The sequence below is a fragment of the Patagioenas fasciata genome, chromosome 13 (genome assembly GCF_037038585.1).
Source record: "Patagioenas fasciata isolate bPatFas1 chromosome 13, bPatFas1.hap1, whole genome shotgun sequence".
NCBI lineage: Eukaryota > Metazoa > Chordata > Aves > Columbiformes > Columbidae > Patagioenas > Patagioenas fasciata.
The window spans coordinates 5,029,979-5,050,599 of record NC_092532.1 but is presented as its reverse complement, the minus strand read 5'-3'; the positions used below and the strand labels follow the sequence as shown (position 1 = coordinate 5,050,599).

Below are 20,621 nucleotides of genomic sequence, written 5' to 3'. Positions count from 1 at the left end.
ATGATGATACAAATTATTTTTTAAGACGTTCAACTGATTAGTGCATAGAAAAAAAATAATCCATGCATTTCTACTGCTGGAATAGTTCGGGATCTAAATGACAGTGTCTTTTCACTTCAAGGAAAAAAATCAGGGTCTGACAGATGAGGTTAAGAAAATCAGGTTTCCTAGTGAATGCCCTATCTTCTGTATAGTTATCTGCAACTTTCAGATTCATATTTAAAGATGAAACATTTTATTAGTAACTTAAAAAAAAAAGCCAAAACCAAACGCTAAACAAAAAATAACATACTTTATTGTTCTACCAGCCCCCAGGAACCAGACTCTGACTGCTACGTGTGATGTAAAATACAAAGTCCCACATTTGGGACAGAGTAAATCCATAAAACAGAGCAGGCTCTGGATTCAATGACCAAAGTGCAATTTTGCAGAGAAGGACCTAAGGGTCCTGGTGGACAAAAAGCTGAGGAGGGGTTGGCAGTGCAGCTCTGTGGTGATGAAGGCTGACAAATAACAGGCTGCATTAGCAGAAAACCAATTCCTTCCCTCTGTTCAGCACGTGTGAGATCACATCTGGAATACTGTGTCCAGTTTTGGGACCCCCGGTATTAAGAGCCAGCAGGCCAGGTGAAGCAGAAGGGCGCCCGGATGGTGAGAGGGCTGGAGCACACGAGGACGGGCTGAGGGAGCTGCGTTGGTTCAGCCCGGACGGGAGTGGAATATAATTGTTATTTTCAGCTGCCAGATGGGGGTTATGAGAGGTGGAGACAGATGCTTCTTGTGGTGTGCAAAGGACAAGGGGCACATTTTGCAACAGGGGGAAGTCCTAGTAGGTACAAGGGGAAAAAGAAAAAAAGTGTTCACAGCAGGGCAGTCAAGCGCTGGAAGAGGCTGCCCAGAGCTGTGGGGTTTCCATCCTCAGACATGCTCAAGCCCAGCACAACCTATCTGACTCCCAGGTAAGCCCTGCTTTGAGCAGCGGAATGGACTGAGATCCTCGCCAACCTGGATTGCCTTACAATTCCATGTAGCACCCAGAAAATGAGAGCACAACTTTCTGCGTGGAAGTCCTTTTAAGTGCTACAAATACTAACATCTCTTATCAGGTTAATATTATCCTATCGGCAGTCACAGCAATTAACATTGGGATTAAAATCCACGCACGGTGCAGTCTGATGCCATAATCCACCTTAGCTGGGACACTCCAGCCCTCTTTGCTGCCAGATCCCAGGAGAACCTTCCAGCTGCCCCTCAGGACTTCTCTTGGGCTTCTCTAGGCCAGGCTCAACAGCCCCGAGCCCTCCCCGTCCCACACTCACTCATTTGATCAGCAGGCGTTGCATCACAGCACACATTTCATCCAGCTCCTGCCAAGTCACAGCAATAACAGGACTTCCAGGCAGTAGAGCTGCTTAAACTCGCTTTTTCCCTTTCTCTGTCAGGATTTCGTGAAGTCAGTCATTTCCAAGTTAGTTGGTCAGTCCCTGAGCCTGGTCTCCAACCTAAGAGACCGAAACCTAACAAACCGAGCAAATCTGGGCTTTGTAGTTCCATGCCTAACACCATGGGCAAACTTTTGCCAAAAACTAGATGCCTGTGCTAAGGCAGCGTGTTAAAAGGGAAGAAAAAGGTCCCATTTCAAAAATCAGCATAACAAAATGCTTTGGTGGTTTGTTGTGGGTTTTTTCCCCTTAAAAAATGCGTGTGAGAAGATCTCATTCACGGAAACAGAAACAAAGCTTTTGGTATACGGAAATTCACATACAATCTTCATGAATCAGTGGCATCTTTTGAAAATGATTTCTGTATTTTACAGCTTAAAAATCTCTATCACAAATATATGAAAAAGGGTATTTTAAGTAATTATAAAGTTACTTTAGATAATACCTCGCTATAAAAAATACTTAATAAGTTTACTACCTCCCTCAATTCAAATCCATCCTGATGTAGAATTACAAGGAAGAAAGTAATTCAGGAGACTTGATTTGCAGAAACACCAATTGAAATCAAGTAAAACCAGGGAGCTGCGTATAAGCGTAGGATCCTCTTACACTGATTTCTACAGCAAAAAGCTGTCGCACTGAATTCATCATAAATGAATGTGAAGCAGTTTTCTCTTTGATCAAGCTCATGAAGTAACAGTCAGTAATCTACACGTTCGTCACACGCTCCTCTTGGGAAACTTAAGTGCCTGTGCAATTCTAGAAACAGGTAAGAGCAAATCCGAACATCCTGCCCCTGCTCAATTCCCTGAAAAACATATTGAGCTTTTACAGTTTTTTTTCTTCATCTGCCACATAACCGAGAATATTCTCTAAATTACTTCTTTGTGCAGTTAGAGTTTTCCACCAGGATGCGTGAGGGTTTCTGGGCAATGACAGTGGTGCTGTGTACAGACCTCAGGACCGCAAGAGCACATTCTTATCACTGCTAACACTTAATTTTGAAGTATGCTGTGTTTTTTTACACTGATGTGACTTTCATATCGCATCAACCCAGAAGTATAAAAATACTAAATGTAAAAAAAATGCAGTATTAACAAAACTGCTCTGCTCAATACATTTTTGAAGTTCAAAACGGTTATATTTTTGGAAAACATTATTCAGTAAGGGAAACCTTAGTGTAAAGTTCCTCGATGTTTCAAGTTGGAGTTTTCCCTAGTGTCTCCTGATATGCAATGAATCTTCTCAAATTCATCTTCACATTGTCAAGCACACACAGTTGATCTGTGCTATATTGTCCTTTGCCTTCTTTTCGCATCTGTAAAACCAAAAAAACCACATACTTTACTAATGGAGAAGTTTCTCCTTTTAGATCACCTACAGTTTATAGCAATTGTATGTATGTGTTCTATCAAGGCGTGCTACCCGTGCCTCTTGAGAACTCCAACATATTCACATGTGCACATGCGGAGCCAGCAATTATTTCTACAAGCCAATTTACTAGAATACATCTCTGCCTAAATCTAGACCACTATTGGCATGCTATTTCACTCATAAATCTGAAACACTTTCTGTAGCTTTTTCTATGACAGACCTTGCATGTCTAATTAACCAAACAGCAGCAGCACTGCCAGGTGTGTATTTAGTGTGTATGGTGCTCAGCTTTAAGACTCTGAAAGTCAATTCTCGGTTTTCATCTGACTAAAGAAACAACAAATTGAAGGTCATTCGTTAGTGAAGACAAAGATGTACTTAAAATGACAGTTTAGAATTTTGGCCTTGTGATCCTTGAAAATATGGAATACATGATTTATTTAATTAACCAACAGAACAAAAATGTCCACCTGCAACTACAGCAAGTTAAAACCAAAAGATGTCAATGTAACTTCAGAGGGACTCCTCTCCCACCAGTGTAGCTGTTTTCTCCTCCAGAGACACTTGCAAGATTATTACTTTCCTTTTACAAGGGTTTCAGAACGATATGGTGATTAGGACATCAATAACACTGAGATTGTGATGAAGATGCTGCGCTGTTACCTTGACAGTTCCACAAACTGCAAGGCAAGTGTATTTGCTTTCCTCTAAAGCAGAATATCAGGAATTCAGTTATATGTTTTACCTTTCTTGGTCATCTTATAAGGCCATATATTCCCGCTTAATTTTATCTTCTATCAGCCCAAGTGTCAAAATTTTACCCCACATTGTGTGCTGAGACCCTGAGTTGGCTGCATTTGATGCCTACCCTCATTTTGAACACTGGCTGGAATTCTTTCAGTGCTGGGAGCAACTTGATCTGTACCGCGGCCTTTTCTGCTTCTTTACCATCTGCAAATACATCGAAAAGTGCATCCAAGGCTTCCCCTGCTACGACAAGAGAGGATTCCTTCATAGCGACCTCCAGAAGAAATTTTCCAATCATCTGAAACGAGATAAAAATTGATTTTTCCAGCAATGTTTAAGAAAATTGAATAAAAGTATCAAAACTGTTGGAGGCTTGCAATGCAAAGGTTGCTTTTTCACCTTTAGTGTTTCAGCTGTATCTTGTCCTTTCGCCAGGACGCTGCCAGAGATTCCAAGGATGCTCACGACGTTCACTCTGACACTGGCGTTGCTGCTGTGAATCCCAGCCTCACATAAAGCCAAGAGCTGCTCAGGAGTCATGCACTGTTTGGCAAGGGGAAAAGAAAAGGCAAACAGACATACTTACATTTTCATGGATTTCAAATTCAAATAGTTTGCTTTTACAGAACACAGGCAAATTTGTAACAGAGAAACAGCGTCCTGTATTATGAAAACTACATGAATTCCAACAATGCAACTGGCAAGAAAACAGTTAAATTCTCCCTTTCAACTTCTCAAGGTGTTTTTTACAGAAGATAACTAAGGCTGGTACGAAACTGAAGAGCACGTTCTGAGACCAAAGGGATTTTCACAGACTTAACTAGCTCAATAGCTATTTCCAAGTAATTACAACTTATAGCATAAAAGCTCATTTTTCAGTTTAAAGCCAGAAAAGACCAGCAGACCATGTAGTATTACAGCTTGTATAACAACTATTGTGCTTCATTCTTAGATTTAGCTCACTAATTCATGTCCAACCAAGATTCCAGAAGGACAACTAGCTTCAACTAGAAATAAAGAATCTATGTTTCTAGGCACTGAATTACTAAATGTTTGTCATTCTATCCACCTCCTAATGATAACACCCGTGCCTTATCGCTGTTGTGGTTTTGAAATACCTCTCATCTATTTACGTTGAGGAGATACATTAAAAAGTATTCCTGGTCCATGAAAAATACAAAGAATGAACGCTATTAAATCTGTTCTTTCAGTGTTCACAGTCACTGAAATTTAGCACTTCATTTAAACGCTTTTGTGCTGGAAAGCTTTTTGAGACAATCTCACATGCATTTGAACCTACCAGAGCATTTGAGTTTGAAAGCTCTTACCTGGGAGATGTTCTTTGATGCCATTGTTTGTAGGAGAGCCCTCAGCGCGCTGGTTATGGCTTCCAGGAATTCTGTGTCTGCAAGGAGTTCTGTCCAGGAATTGAACCCAGAGCCAAAAGTTAAACAGGAAGGTGAAGGATACAAGAAGCAAAGAAATACAAATTCTTTAATCCCGTAATTGTTCCTTCAGGTACTACCACAAACAGGAAGAGCTGGATTCTCAGTGCCTGGTCTTTGTAGGCTGTAACCATAGTGATTTGTTTGAATTCAGCTGCTCCTCCTTCTCAGGCACGTCCCTGGTTAAGACACTTGTGTGACCGAACGCGAGGTACAAACCTCCGCCGGCAGCACAGGGAGGTCATAACGCAGCGACTGAGAAAGCCACAGAAGCTGACTGTGTACTTCAACTCCTTTATTCTGTCTTCTAAGTAGCCTTTTTAGACACCCAGAACACTGGACTCTTTCCAATTCACATGAAGAGCGTGTTTTCCGGTGCTTTAATAACCTTTCAGAACTGTATGATTCACGCACTGCACTATTCTTGTTTAACTATGAATTCATCGATACCAGCCAACATCTTCAGTACATGTTCTGCACTGCTTGAAGCTTTTTATTTTCCTCTAATGTGTTCTTATTTTCTGGTCTACTCCAGATGCAGAAACACTCCATTATTTCAAGCGTATCTCTTCCTTTCCCGCGTAAGCAACCAGACCTTTAAACCTCTTCTTCACCCTGTAAACCACAGAATTCCTTCTAACCACATGTTGGTATGTTATCAACTCTATCTGGCAGCTTCCATTTCATAGCATTTAGCTATTAAAACCATAGCCTGTTAATGAAAATGTATGTGGGTCATTAAACTAATTTATTAACACTCTCTGTCTTCATCTAGGGATATTCTACTGCAAAGCATGACATGTAGACCCCGAAATCTTGCGAGTCCTGCTGTTCAAGCATGAGACAACTATTTTATGTGAACTTCCTCACATATGTCTTCATATTTATTTTCAATTCCTGCATTTTAGTATTTAGAGAACTACGGTCTCAGTTAAGTGTTCCCATGGACTGATCACATGCTTTTAACGGCATTGGGAAATAAGTGTGTTTTGCAGGCAGAAGTGTTTTGAAGCATTAATGCAGCGGCATACTATGCAGTGAATAAGAACTACATACACATTTGTGGCTACAAATGACGACGCTTGAAGAAAACAGAGCTTCTCCAGCTTCTAAGAGACAAGAAATGACAAAGCCATGCATATGCTGGATTTCAACTGATTTGTCTTGGGAAAAACACTTTCTGACAATTTTGAGAGTTGGAAGGCTTTTCCAGCCTCTAAGAATAGCTCTAAATTTTTGAAAAGCCACCGACAGTGACCTTAAAATGAAAACAGATTATCAGAATAGTCTGAATGAAGCAGCCCGGCAGGGAACCAGATCATCAGCTTGGAACCATTTTTTTTTTCTCCTTTTTTTGTTGTTTGTTGTTTTTTTATCCCAACTCAGCTGCTCTTGTGTCAGTAACAGAAAGATCATAGCTTAAGTGGCCCAACAGTATTACTGGAATGATGTTGATGTTATGTGTAACACTACAGGAGGCAGCTGGAAATGCTAACTGCTACATATCTACACTAGAGCATCCAATAATACTGATAATACCAGCAGGTCTGTGGGGAAACCTTCACAGTATCTGTATGAAATAACACACCTTGGAGGAACTACAGTGGATACATTACAGTGTTTACCAGGATATACCTGATTTTCTATAATAGTATTTTTAGAAGAATGAAATTTATCACCTTCTCCATTGAAACTGAACCACCACCATCACAGGATGTTAAGCAATTTTAATATTTAGTCATAAAAACTTGGCACATTTTCATATTACTAATATATTTTCAATAAAGCTGTGCAATCATATGCATAAAGCACGTCCCGGAGACAAGGCGGCTGCTGTCTTCCCTACTGTAATAAGCATGTACATTCTGGAGATTTTTGCAACAACCACCTTTGCCACGATTTTGTAAGATTCCTAGAAAAAATGATGTGAAAGACTGTGCTAGAGACCCTTCTTTTCACATGGCTATTCAGGCAAGTTTGCACATTTAAAATGAAAACATCTCGTCTTCTTCATGGCTTGTCTGATTGATGACAAACTGCTATTGTCACAAATATGACCAAGCAAGCAGTTCTGGTCTCAGGATTCAAGCACTAACTTAGCGACTTTCTGCAGGAACACACAGACATGAAGCGTCAAGATGCAATTTGGATAAACACATCAGGATACACTGTTTGTCAGCACGTTTTCAACATTCAGTATCCTTATTTTGAAAGACCAAAGGGGTAAAATTAGTAATCAAATGACATTAAAAGTTAACAATGTACGTGGCGACCTTATACCTCTATGCAATAGGTCAGCAAGCCCCCCTTACTAACCATCTTACCCGTTTTAGAAAAAACCAGCTGCGAGAGATGCTGTGCAAGGGACTGAAGTGCTGAAGCTCCTCCCAGACAATCCACGTCCGACACCAACAAAATGCTGTGAAGACACGTCAAAGCTCGACACTGCACGGCGTTCAGCCTGGAACAAACACCAAATGCACTTAGGAGAGCCATCGGAAAACACACGTCAAAAGACAAAGAACAATCTAGAATTAAATAAGGCTGTGATCCAGTGTTCAATTTACACAAACATCTGTATCTATTCAAAATCATGTATCGGATCTGCCACTGGCCACATATTAAAAGTAACCCAAAGATGGGCAATCCTTCTAAGAGTTCTAAAACAACTGAATAGACATGAAAAACAGTAAGAAATTCCTACTTTTTAATTAATGGTTTCCAAGACGGATTGTGCATACAGGTGTCTAGAGCAACACTGTTCGGAAAAGCAGTTTTTTCAAGAATCTGGGGAGGGGAAAAAGAAAGATTTAGCAATAAAGTTTTGTGTTTTATTTTTAAAGGTGTGTTTGGGGGGAAGACTGGAATTTTAGTTTAACATCAAACAGATACTTCAAACCACGTATTTCAAAACATTGCAGGTAGCAAGTGTCTCCCCTAATAAAAATGTCAAACTCTTCCTCAGTCACCCAGTGGTGCAATTATACCTGGGTTTATCATAGCATATTATAAGTATCCAACTGTACCGAACAAAAGCGATTTTCTTGGTCTCTGCTATTTTTGTTATTATTTAGACCTTTCTTCTTACAGCTTGTGCTACCAAATTTTCAGCCAGCTGCAAGTCTAAAAGACCTTGCCACAAAACTTAGACCACTTGGAACTGAGTACAAAAAAAGCCTTCAATGTTTTCACGTTGCACCTTGATGCTTTGGGTCAGAATTCTATAATACCGCACTGCTGAAATAGCTTAATAACTGATTCAAATGACGAATTTCATCTTCACAACCCTAAATAAGATTGAGTAAAACAGCTCTGAAACAAGAACATTTGAATTCTTGTCTGTGTCAAACATTGTACTTCAGACACTGGGTATAAAACAGGTGGAAAAAGGATCTTGCACTTTTTTGGTGCTGACTGGTGCCATTCACATGCATTATTTCCATCTCAGTTAATATGGAAATCTGGGATTTCTTTCATGTCCAAATCAGGGAAGAACCACCTTTGTATTTTTGGAAAATAATAATTAAAATAAGCACCATCTTTCTGAAACACTTCTATTCCCACTTACATGAAGAAATTATTCAGGTCAAGACAGCTCATGTGATGATGCTCCACCTCTAGGCCAAAAAAGTGAAGCTAAACTGATTTTTAAAAAGGTATTCTTTTTCTCCAGATGGATTGGGATAACTTGCCTAACCTGGGATACAAATCGAGCAGGAGGAAAAGACTGTACCACGTGTTGGAAATAAAAGGAAAGGCAGTACCTTCTTTGGAATGAGGTTGTTCAGAAACGCTGAGTTAACCTCATCAGAGAGGCACAGGGGTGACATTAGCAGCCCACTCCCTTCATTGTACGAGTTTTCCATAAACAAGTCGCTTTCATCACTGCTGGAGAGCTCTTCCCATTCATCATCTGAGGGATCTGAGAACAGAAGGCAGACTTGTACATGTAACAGCACTGCTGCGAGGGGTATCCTGCTTCTCAGTCATCCTTGGCTCCACCTCTTGCTTTAGGAGTCTTTGATGAAGGCTCTAATGAAGTCCACACAAGCCAAGCCCCATCAAGCCACAGTTCTAAATATTATACTGCTTCTGTTTAAGTTGTATTAAAAGAAAAAGTATTTATTTTGTATTCACTCAGGCAACAAGCATTCTTATGAGAGAGGTTCTTCATACACGGGTTACTTCACTCTCTGGTATTAACCATGCTTCACTTCAAGACATCAAAAAAGGTGCAGAAGAAACATTTTGTAAAGCATTTACTAAAATTTTAGGATTGTACCATTTTACTTTTTGAGGTAGGTTCAAGCACACAAGTAGACCAGTTTAAGTGAACTCGTTTACCAAGTGCAGTCAGTTTAAGGCACCTGTTTTCTCAGATGTCCTCTGACCGGGCACAAATGGGCTGGATGAAGACGGCACTGTCTCCACAGCACGTGAATTAAACTAGGTTTACAGTTACAAACCTGAACTAGGTTAATACTCACAGGATTTACTCTACTAGAGATGTGTAAGGGGAGAGGGGCTGAGGTGGTGTTACCAGGGGCACAGCTACTGCAAAGTGAATCATCAGTCCGTGGCTCATGGCGGACTCAGCCTGACAAGCACAAGCTACGTCCATCATTTGTATTTAAGCTGATATATCTACATCCACAGGGTTTACACTGATCTATCTACATTTGTTTTAAAGCTGGTTACATTTTAACGGGTGCGATACTGGTGTTTACGCAAGTCCTAAGTCTACAGGTTGGACGGATCCTCCTCACTAAGAGGTGAAAGCTCTGCCTGCGTACGTAGCTCAGGATATTTAACTACTATGATGAAAAAAATATCATAGGATTATAGAATAGTTTGGGTTGGAAGGGACCTTCCAAGCTCATCTAGTCCAACCCCCTGCCATCTTGTGTGAAGATGTCCAAGGACATCTTCACCCAGATCAGGTTGCTCAGAAATCTGGAATGAAACAGGTACCCAAGTAGTTTTGTCTGACAACACCGATTCTCATGAGATCAAAGTACTGCAGTAACTATGCTATAACCATGTGTTTTCTCTGCGACAAAAGTGAATGACAAATTCATTCACTTAAAATACAGCAAGAAAGGTCTACAGCAGGGGTGTCAAACTCATGGTCACTGGGGGCCATATCAGCCTCACGGTTGCCTTCAAAGGTCTGAATGTCATTTTAAGACTGTGTAAATGTAGGAGTTGTTACATTTATAAAGACCTAAAATGACATTCGGCCCTTTGAAGGCAAATGCAAGGCTGATGTGGCCCTTGGTGATCATGAATTTGACACCCCTGGTCTAAGGAACACACTTCACCTGCACTGTGCAGCAGCTTAAGAATTTATTTGAAGATGACAACTACTGCTTATCTGATGCAAAGTAACTCATTAGGCTGTGGCAACCTGACCACATGAGCATCTTCTTTTGCCTGTGGTAATGTCCAATTAATTCTACAGCCGTAATATGCTAGTGTTAATAGCCTTTGCATGAGAAAAGTTGTCATTTGTGCCTAATCAGCCCACAGCAGCAACAAGCACAAAACCAAAGCTGACATCCCCCTTTCAGTTTCTTGCTTCTTGTAAAAAAAAAAAAACAACCCCCAAAATAATCCACCTGCATCTTTATGAAGCAAAGCAAAATCTCATTTGAAAACTAAACGATACCTATATGAGCTGAGCACGCAATTCAGCAACCACAAAGACAACAGTCGTTGTATGTTCGCAGTGAGCAACTGGAATCTGGAACATCAGCCCCTAACTAAAGCCAGGTTTCTTCTAATGTTTTGGAAATACATAAATATTTCCAAAGGAAATCCTATCTTAACTAGCGCTGGTAACCCACAGACTGGACAGCAATGCTGGGGTCTCCTGCCACTGCTGCCAGATGCCACCAGCGCTCAGAAAATCCCAGCTCCTGCCAGCCTGGTGATTTCCCTCAGCTCTGTGGCAAGCTGAGCATTTATGTGAATGCAGCAGAATGGCTAAAGCTATTTCAGTCCTCAAATAACTTCAAAATTAAATGAACAGCTGCCTCTGGATTCCTCTTAATTTCTACAGACTGTGTTTCTTTCTGTCCATGAATGGGTAAAGTACTGAAGTGAAATACAACACGATCAACCTTACATTACGCTGAGTGAATGGCAGAATATGCAGTTTATCCACAAGAGATTTTCCAATTAAAGGGGAGAGCTTATGAATTACAGCTCATTAGATGAGAAATGCAGTTATGAAAGGCACTTCATATTCTAGGTGCAGAATATCCCTGCGCTGCAAGAGAAAAGAAGAATCACCATTGGGAATATCTGGGTATTACTGCAGATTTTATTAGAATCTGAAAGATTTAGTTAGGAAGTTATCTCCTACACAATTACTTTAGCATCAGGCTTACAAATTATGCTAGCAACTACAATTTTCAGGTTTTGCAAGACTTTTTTGGGTTGGTGGGGGTGCTCATTTTACACAGAATTTGAGAATCATTTGTTTTCCTAAGGATTTGGAGAAAAGCTGAGTATCAGAGTTCATAGAAGATATACAATATCTATTTCCTACTACCCTCAGAGCAACAGCCTTTCTTTCTCCTCCAAAAAAGCGCACAAAGGTGGAACTCTGAACAGCCTGGATCCGCACTGCTGCCAGATCTGCATCAAAAGCTCTCTCCTTTCTCTTGCAACACTTGTAGCTATTAAAACTAAATCAAAACTACAAGACTTATCTGCTTAAAAAAATTCATGTCCCAGTCCTGCGACAGGATTCACACCTACACTGTATCAGATGAACATTCAGATGACGCTCTAACCGAACAAAGAATTTGCTGTAATACTTTTTAGGAAATATCTCTTCAACACAAGTTTGTTCTTAAACGTTGGCACATGTTGTAGCATGCAAAAAAAAATATGTAAGTGATAGAAATTATTTAAATGAGGAAAATAACCACTTAAATCAGTAATAGAAATTACAATCCGATCTGCCCCCCAGATGAGGGTATGAGCGACAAGTCTATGTGCATTCACCCTTAAAAGCAAAGATCACCAAACAGCAAATTAAACATGTTGTGTTCCAGAAATAAAACGCACCACAACACTTGCAATGGAAGAGATTGCTACAAACCTTCAGTGCAGCACATATTAACAATGATTTCTAGAGCAGTCTGCTGAGCCATCAGTAAGGCTGTCACTTCCTTCAGTTCCCACTTATCAAACTAAAAAAGAAAAATATGAACCAATAAAACATTTCAGCACAATTTAAAGTACTCGAGCTGTCAGTTAAAAATACAATCCAGCCGTTTCCTCTTCTCACCCCTCCCCATTAAAAAAAGGCAACCAAAACCCGTCTGCTGGATGCCTCAGAACAAACATTTCCTTTGAGAAATGCCACCTGCACTGAAGTTGTAATGGACAAGACTACCTGATGTTGGCTAAAGCCTCAACAGAAACATGTATTTCTGTTACTCATTTAATGTGTGCAATAGTGAAGGCATTCGTTAACCTCTGTGCCACCAACTCGTGATGGGATGGTTACATCCATTACAAGTCTCACCCTACGCAGAGATCAGAACTCCTGCACTAGCTACAAGTGTCAGACAAACCCACACCTTCCACTGGAGATAAAAAATGGAAACGTGCTTTCCTGATGTGCCATACAACTTCCTCACATTTGAACAAGTTGGGTTGAAACTCTCCATGCTCAGCTTTGAAGTTTTAGCTAAAATAGTCCAGCTATTTGGATTGGTAACACCAGTAGGTAGCTACTCTGGCTTAAGGCTCAGGCTAAGCCCAGCCCAACGCTCAGCCCAACGCGCCGGCTGCCCAAGCGCCAGCCCCACACTTACTGGAAGTAGGTCTGAAACATCGTTTTCTCTTCCGCCTTTCCCTTTCGGTATTTCTTCCATGTTATCATCTTCGCTCAAAACACTGTTGTCTATAACGTCACTCATGTTTTCCTCAGTTTCTGCCTCCGCAGCAAGTTTTAACCTGTTTTTTTCAGCTTCATGCATATGAATAATTGTTTCACCAGCATCTATTGCTAATGCTTCTGAAAATATCTTCAGGATTGCATTAACCATGCTTCCCAGGCTGCCTGGTGGAATGGAATCCTTGATATTCCAGATAGTGCCTAAACATGAGATAGTTGAAATACAAAATCTGTTAAAACACTCAATTCCCAGCTCTGCGGCAGTCATACATTTTGTAAGGACACAGTTAAAAATAATCACTGCTTGTATTTCAGTAAGAATCTTCAAGTCTTTTCTCTACAGACTTGTATTTTTTTTCTGTTTAGCACTTCATACACTAATTTGTAATAATTAAGCTTATGATGTGGCCATAAGTAAATTTTGGCATGTAAGGATACACACAATATTTATGACAAGCCATCTTGGTGACATTTTTTACCTGTGATAACAAATCCACATGAGGTAACCATTTTCTAAGGCTTCTCAAAATTAATTTATTACACTCCAGTATCAAAAATCACCACATTTAAGCATTTGATGTGAAAAGTAGAACGTGGGGTAGAGAATCTGAGGTAAAAATCTACACCTAAGATCTAAACAATTCCAATTCTGTGCTTCCCACCCTCCTTCACGTGTGGCGCTCTCCATCACGAAGCCACAGACGCCCCGAGCACCGTACCTGCTATGAGTGTCCTCAGCAGGACGTGCTTCATTGTGCTCTCCGGACACAACAGCACCGTTTCCAAGACTTGTTGTGCAGAAGCGTTGAATGAAGAAAGAAGATCCGGGTTATCTTCTGTCACTGCCTGCAAGCAGTTCGCTGCAGCAAACAATGACAGTAATTAACAAACCCAATAGCGGCTTTCACTCTCCTAACGAGAAAGCATTATCTGCCTGAAAGCTGGAGTGATGAAACACAGGCACGGGAGAACACATTTCACGCTACATCATTTCACACTACATTGTGTAATGGTACAACACTGTCCTTCATCAACTGTGGTTTTGATTAAAAGATATTCTCTGTCAAACCTGTACATAAAACAGGTGAGGACAGTAGCCCACCAGCCCTAGGAGTACCCCTAGCAATTACAGCTGCTCAAAATTCAATTCCTCCATTGTATACCAACTAGGGAAAACAGCAAAAAACGTTGCAAACACATCCACCTGCAAGACCATTGTAAGATTATCATAACAATGCTACTAATAAAAACACGTTGAAAGCAATAGGAGTTGTTTGGGGTATTTTTAGATACACTATGTCCTTTGCTCTACAAATTAAACCCTTCATTACCAAAACCACAGAAAGAAATGAAAGACATAGCCGCCATCTAGAGGTTTCTTTCCACAAATTTTTTCCTCCTGTGTAACCACAAATAAGCCATTCTCCTTTGGACTGAAAACTAGCACAACAGCTGTCAGCTTCTGAATGATGTGCTGTTCAGAAAGGAACCCCAAGTCTTCTATTCAGTCTAAAGTTTAAGCAAGGCTAAGGCAGGTGTGTTGTGCAAGGGATGTGACAACAGTGTTACATCCATATGGTAAAGGAAAAAAAAGTATCTTTAAACCCTAATCTTCTCTTTTTACCACTTACCTACTGAAATAGCCAGATCCACATTTGTGGAGAATTTCTTCATGCAATGTAACACAGCCTCCAGACATCCTTCTTTATTGAATATGGACACTGCGGTATTGTTGCATTCACTAATGCATAGAAAAGATTAATAAAACACTTTCCCCAGGCAAAAATTACTGTCACAACATTTTCAGTAACATGTCCTCACTACTACATTTTAAAAACCCACCTAAGAATTACATGTTAGAGCTATCCTTTGTTACCGAGGTTCTGGTCAATTCTACAGGGCTTTCCGCAGTGTGGAGGCCTGAAAGCCTTTATCCACAAACCCACAGCAGCACAGCGGCTGCTGCCTTGTGCAACAAAACAGTCACTTACTAGAGAAAATCACCACTCAACATTCAGAAATGCACACTAAGTCAATGATAAATGTGACATTGAATTATCTAGCAGTGGGGTTTGTGTTTCTTCAAGTTTTGACAGCCAGTCTCGTTTTTAAACTAATGCATTGATACAAGACAAATCCAAACTAAAAAAGCATGGGACCTAACTAGCTACCAGGGTCTTCCAAAACTGACTTTTGAAAATAGTATGGCTCAGCATCAACACCAGCCCCAGTTCTACCAGTACCAAACTCTGCAATGAAGTCAGCAGTTCACGGTCATTGCCACAAAGTTCAAAATACAGAAGTGATTTATAGCACACTTAATGATTGTAGTTCCTGTTCCAAAGCAGTTCTGTGTACAAACGCAATTAAAAAAAATGAACACAAAACGTTGTTCAGAGTTACAAGGGGTCATGTATTCTGTGCAAGGTGCTGAGCAAGCTGTTTCTGTACTGTTCTAGATTCCAACCCCTAAAAAAAAAACCCAATTCACAAGCAAGGCCTGAAGCCAGCAGCTACAGACATGAAGGCAGCTCCACTGAAACACTGTACAGGACAAAACTAAATTCTGTATGGCCCAAAGTGTATAATGACGTGGAGCTGTTACAAACCAAAGAAAAACAACACAAAATTCATGGAGAACTTTCAGAAAAGGTTTGTATCGCTTCAATGTTTACAGCCACTTCTGCATTAATAGTGTTGCAATTGCTCTTCCTCTACCCAGTGTTTCCAACGTAAACTACTAATTGAACTATTCACATTCTTTCTCATATAATCAAGTAGATTTGTATCAGTGCCTCAGTAACTAAGCGACAGTTTGTCCAAACATTATTAACTTTTGGGGTGATCTGCAGAGGGAGGAAGTAATAAAAAAGCTTCTCATATTCCCAGAGCACTGGAGTGCACTGGTCAAAATGTAATTTTCTCCATCTCCCATACCACAATACAGATCTACAGGAACTGTATGCGAGACCCCAGAACCCAAACTGTACAGGAGACTATGGCAGAACACCTTCAGAAAACAGTATCAGAATTTAGGATAAAAAACCAACACAAAGAAAATTTTGTCACTGTCCTAAAGCTAATGACCAGCTTTTGTGCACTTTTAGAATCCTTCACTTACAAAAGTAATTTATGGTAGAAGATAAACTTGGATTTCAGATCAGATGAAGACTTGCTGTCTATTAAGCAAGGTACATGTAGGAGCAACACAATCAGAAACCAGAATCAGCAACAGAATACATATTTCCGTGCAAGGACAGTCTCTCTGCCTCAATTACCATGCTCTTTTTCAGGAACAATTTAATTTAGCTCCTCTAAAAGGCACTTACCATACATTCCACAGCAAGTTGATAGCTTCATTGGCTATGTCTTCAATATAATTTTTGTTCATCACTCTGCATTTCTTTGGAGAGAGCTGGTGAGCATCCAGTCCAGTGCTACACTACAACCAAACCAGAGAACTAGGGTTGGGAAACTAACAAGCCAAGAGAAAAGCAAAAACTTCACACATTAGTAGCAGTGAATGGAGAGATCTCTCATGAAGCGTTTATTATCAGAAAACCTGACTAGTTTCCTATTCTCTATGAGAACTCGGCCACGATGGAACTGAATCGTTGATTATTTTTTCCCTTGTAGAAAGACTCTTAAAGTACTTGCTTTGCTTTCAATAGTCTTCAGAAGCATTTTTAATACAGAAATACTTAGCAATTTTAGAACCTGAAATGCTGTTTCTTGCTCATACAGCCTGTACACGATTTTCAACCATTCTTTCTAAACACAAAGACTAATTCAGGTAATATCTCACTGTGCTTTACAATAACACAATAATATTCTAAAATGTGGAAGAAACATACAGAAAATTAGGGTATTGCTCAACGCTGCTCATATAAAGACAGCAGGCGACAGTATTCAATGTAATTTCCAAACTGCACGGCAATACCTGGACCAACCAAAGAATAGGTATTCAGTACAGATTATTCTGCACTAACAGTAATTACTCAGCTGTACATCCAAGCTTTCTTTTAGACAAAATTGCTTACCAAAAAAGCCTCACTAGAATAATGCTGCAACACAAATGCTGCACCAGGATCTTGACTGACAAAACAGACATGCCTGGACCGACATTCCACACCCAAAACCTCCAGACTGTTTTCTCAAAAATTATCCTAGGCAGCACAGCTTACCACAGGCCCAAGTGAGCAGGTCAGGAGGTGGTTTGAAATCTCTGGAATATTTTTCTTACTATTAAACCTACTGAAACATTCTTTTAAAAGATCTTTCAAATATTTTATCTTGATGAGAGCTACAAAAATTGAACTATTTTTGAAAATGGAATAACTCAACAGCTGGATCAGTTTTAAAATCAGAATGCACATACCTCTTTCAGAAGCGCGACAAGGGGTGTCATGATGTCTTTCGTCACCATGTCATCACAGACTTCAAATCCTCCACAAGCACTCAGATTTCTGGGTAAAAGAAAACGTCTTGGATCAGATACAATACTTTCCAGGAACGTTCCAAGAAAATATGTATTCGGTACTCTTCTCTGAAGGATATTCTGCTTTTTGTTTTATAAAATCTATCTGCTTCATCAGTAACTTTAGTCTTCCACCTTCCTAACACAATAACTTTGGTATCAGAAGAAAAATAATTCCCATAAGTAGAAAACGTATCTGTACTCAAACATGAATTCTGTTGGGAGTTACTCAGTGTAAGATACAACATGAATTATAAAAAGTATTAGTATTACGTTTCTGCAAATAAAGCAAGCTGTAGGTAGGACCTGGGGCTCCTGGGGGACAGCAGGATGACCATGAGCCAGCACTGGGCCCTTGTGGCCAGGAAGTCCAATGGTACCTGGGGTGGGTTAGAAGGGGGTGGTCAGTAGGTCAGAGAGGTTCTCCTGCCCCTCTGCTCTGCCCTGGGGAGACCACACCTGGAATCTTGTGTCCAGCTGTGGCCCCTCAGCTCCAGAAGGACAGGGAACTGCTGGAGAGAGTCCAGCGCAGCCACCAAGATGCTGAAGGGAGTGGAGCATCTCCCGTGTGAGGAAAGGCTGAGGGAGCTGGGGCTCTGGAGCTGGAGAAGAGGAGACTGAGGGGGGACTCATTCCTGGGGATCAATATGGAAAGGGGCAGTGTCAGGAGGATGGAGCCAGGCTCTTCTGGGTGACAACCAGTGACAGGACAAGAGGCAATGGGTGCAAACTGGAACACAGGAGGTTCCACTGAAAGATGAGAAGAAATTTGTTCAGGGTGAGGGTGGCAGAGCCTGGCCCAGGCTGCCCAGGGAGGTTGTGGAGTCTCCTTCTCTGCAGACATTCAAACCCGCCTGGACACCTTCCTGTGGAACCTCAGCTGGGTGTTCCTGCTCCATGGGGGGATTGCACTGGATGAGCTTTCCAGGTCCCTTACAATCCCTGATATTCTGTGATTCTGTAAATGCAGAATACCAACGCAAAATGATGCTGTTCAATATTTACAAGTTTCTCAAAAAGCCAGCTATGTGCATTCTCTAACTAACCCAAGTCTCCCACAGTGTTATCAAGACACAAAATGCCATATTAACAGCATGCAGATTCTCTATATTTCTTCATAGTACCAGTTGTTTGGTATTTTGGTTTGTTTGTTTTCCTAACATAAGGATAGAGCACAGTGCGTTCCACCGGGAGCAGATAAAACGGTAGCAACTAACTTAAATCCTGCTCCTGATTAAAGTCTCAGGGCAGCCTACTGGAGCAAGAAAAGCCACTCTCTCAGGGCCTTCAATGGAGGTATATATGCTTAAAACAGAGTTGAAACAAGAGAGCTTGGCACTCAAGTTCACAGCTTTTCACAGCAAAACCTCACTCTCTTCTTTACCACTCTAACTCTGAATATTAACAATTGCTTACCGGAGAGCGCCGGCAGCCGTCTCCCGAACAGCTAAGCTGTGATCCATCAGCAGTGGTCCTAAGCACCGGACGACGTCTCTCTGCAGAAAGGCTGGGATAACATGCTGCTGCTGCAACAGCTTGGAAATACTGGCACAGGCAAACTCCCTCACTTCAGCGCTCGGATGCTGCAGCTGGGAGACACAAACAGGGCAGATTAGGGGGGAGGGAAATGGTAGTTCGAAGTTTTTATTGAGTGAAAAAAATGATCTGCCTTTTGATTTGCAGGCCTGGCACTGTAGGTGCTGTTTTATTGTTCCTGAATGGAATCAAGAGCTTCTAATTTCTGTAGAAGTTTATAATTCTTTGCCTGGGCTATGTGTGTCGACTATGTGGCTAGATAAATACCATTCTGAGTGTTTGACAAGAGAGCCATAGTTCAAACACAGATTTTAGACTAGCTGGCACTGGTGAGGCCTCATATCTACTTTTGATTACCAAGTTTAAAGCAAAATGTACAAGAGATGGGAGGAAATATCATCAAGGAAGTATAAGAGACATAACATATGCCACCATAAAGAAAAACTCAATAATCAATAAAAACCAAACCTGATAGCCTTCAGACTAAAAACATCTGCTTAAAGACACGGAGAAAGTGCTCTCTGTGTCCACAAGGCAACACTGACTTGAGCTGTAACAGAGGTTTAGGTGAGATGTAAGAATTGCTAACCACAAAGATAATAAAGCAGCAGAAGTGCCTATCCTGCAAAGTCACGGTGTTCATTGATATCTTAACAGAAAAGACAAGCATCTGCTGAAGAGCAGAGTGGAAAAGAGAGGTACATCAGATCCTGCCCCACTGAAACTGATGAAGGTCTCGCAGTTCATCCTCATCTGTGCATTCAAGCATTTTTTTCACTCCCTTTTTTTTTTTAGGACTAAGTAGGTTAGTCCAGAAGGATAATCAAGCAGTGATGTGTTCAATTATTTCAGTTAGGTGAAGTGAACAAAGGGCATTTATTTACTTAAAGGAAAACTTTACTTGTGATACTTAAGTCCCATGGGCAGGAAGAGCTTTAAACTAATTTTAATCTGTAATACTTAAATCAACACCAGGAATGTGGTCAACAAGTGTCCAACAAGTGTCTTCAACATTTTCTGTCAGTTATTGTTTACTTCTAGATATTGGGCTCATCGCTCTGTAGAAAAACCCTCCACCGGGCAGACTGCACCCAAGCAGCTCCAGAACCGGGCCGGGGGCTCAGAGCAGCCCCTGCCCCACCCCGGCCCCTCCGAACGGCTCAGGAAGCAGAATGGGAGCCCGGGAGGGTGCGGGGAGAGCGGAGCCGCCGCCCCTCCCCGCCGAGCGGCCCGCGGGCGCAGCCGTGACGCGGGGAAGCGACGCGGCGGCAGCGGCTGCAGGGCCGCCCCGCACCGCCCCTTCCCCGCCGCGGAGGACCGAGACCTTCACCGCTCACTTCACCTGTGGGCACAGCCCCACCGCGCCGCGTCCCGGCGCTGCCCCGCTCCCGCCGGCCCCGAACGGAGATCGTACCGACCCCGCCCTCTTCCCCGGCTGGCGGCCGCTTCCCGCCCACACCTTCTCCAGCAGCTCCGCGGCCGGCTCATCCTCGGGGTCCCCCTCCCCATCGTGGCGCTGCTCGGGGCCGGCGGGGGAGAAGGGGGCTCTGCGGAACCGCCGCGCCCGGCTCTTGCCCATGGCTCCGCGGCCGCCGCTCGGCGCCGGCGCACCCACGTGTGCGGCTCCGCGCAGGCGCAGCCGCGGCCCCGCCGTCGGGCCCGCCCCGCCCCGCCACAGCCCGGAC

At 41.9% G+C, this 20,621-nt stretch overlaps 1 protein-coding gene across 1 annotated transcript; it reads right to left on the bottom strand.

Annotated features, from left to right (window-relative positions):
- Nucleotides 1-273: 273 nt before the first annotated feature.
- Nucleotides 274-20,546, bottom strand: HEATR3 (HEAT repeat containing 3). The gene is made up of 15 exons (XM_065848073.2): nt 20,396-20,546; nt 18,817-18,989; nt 17,302-17,389; nt 16,253-16,365; nt 14,555-14,664; nt 13,643-13,783; nt 12,841-13,124; nt 12,120-12,210; nt 8,773-8,930; nt 7,713-7,795; nt 7,333-7,469; nt 4,892-4,980; nt 3,963-4,106; nt 3,685-3,861; nt 274-2,760 (listed from the first exon to the last, which is right to left on the bottom strand). Exons 1-15 carry the CDS (start codon nt 20,513-20,515, stop codon nt 2,641-2,643), a joined length of 2,028 nt encoding a protein of 675 aa, XP_065704145.1. The 5' UTR covers nt 20,516-20,546; the 3' UTR covers nt 274-2,640.
- Nucleotides 20,547-20,621: the final 75 nt, after the last annotated feature.

Bases quoted from the DNA above. Each gene is read 5' to 3' on its own strand.
- HEATR3 (XM_065848073.2), bottom strand. From the start codon at position 20,515: ATGGGCAAGAGCCGGGCGCGGCGGTTCCGCAGAGCCCCCTTCTCCCCC. The intron at 8,931-12,119 runs GTTTGTAGCAAT...TTCTGTTCTCAG, and splicing joins TAATATGTGCTGCACTGAAG to ATCCCTCAGATGATGAATGG. The intron at 4,981-7,332 runs GTAAGATGGTTA...ATTCCTGGACAG, and splicing joins GCTGGTTTTTTCTAAAACGG to AACTCCTTGCAGACACAGAA.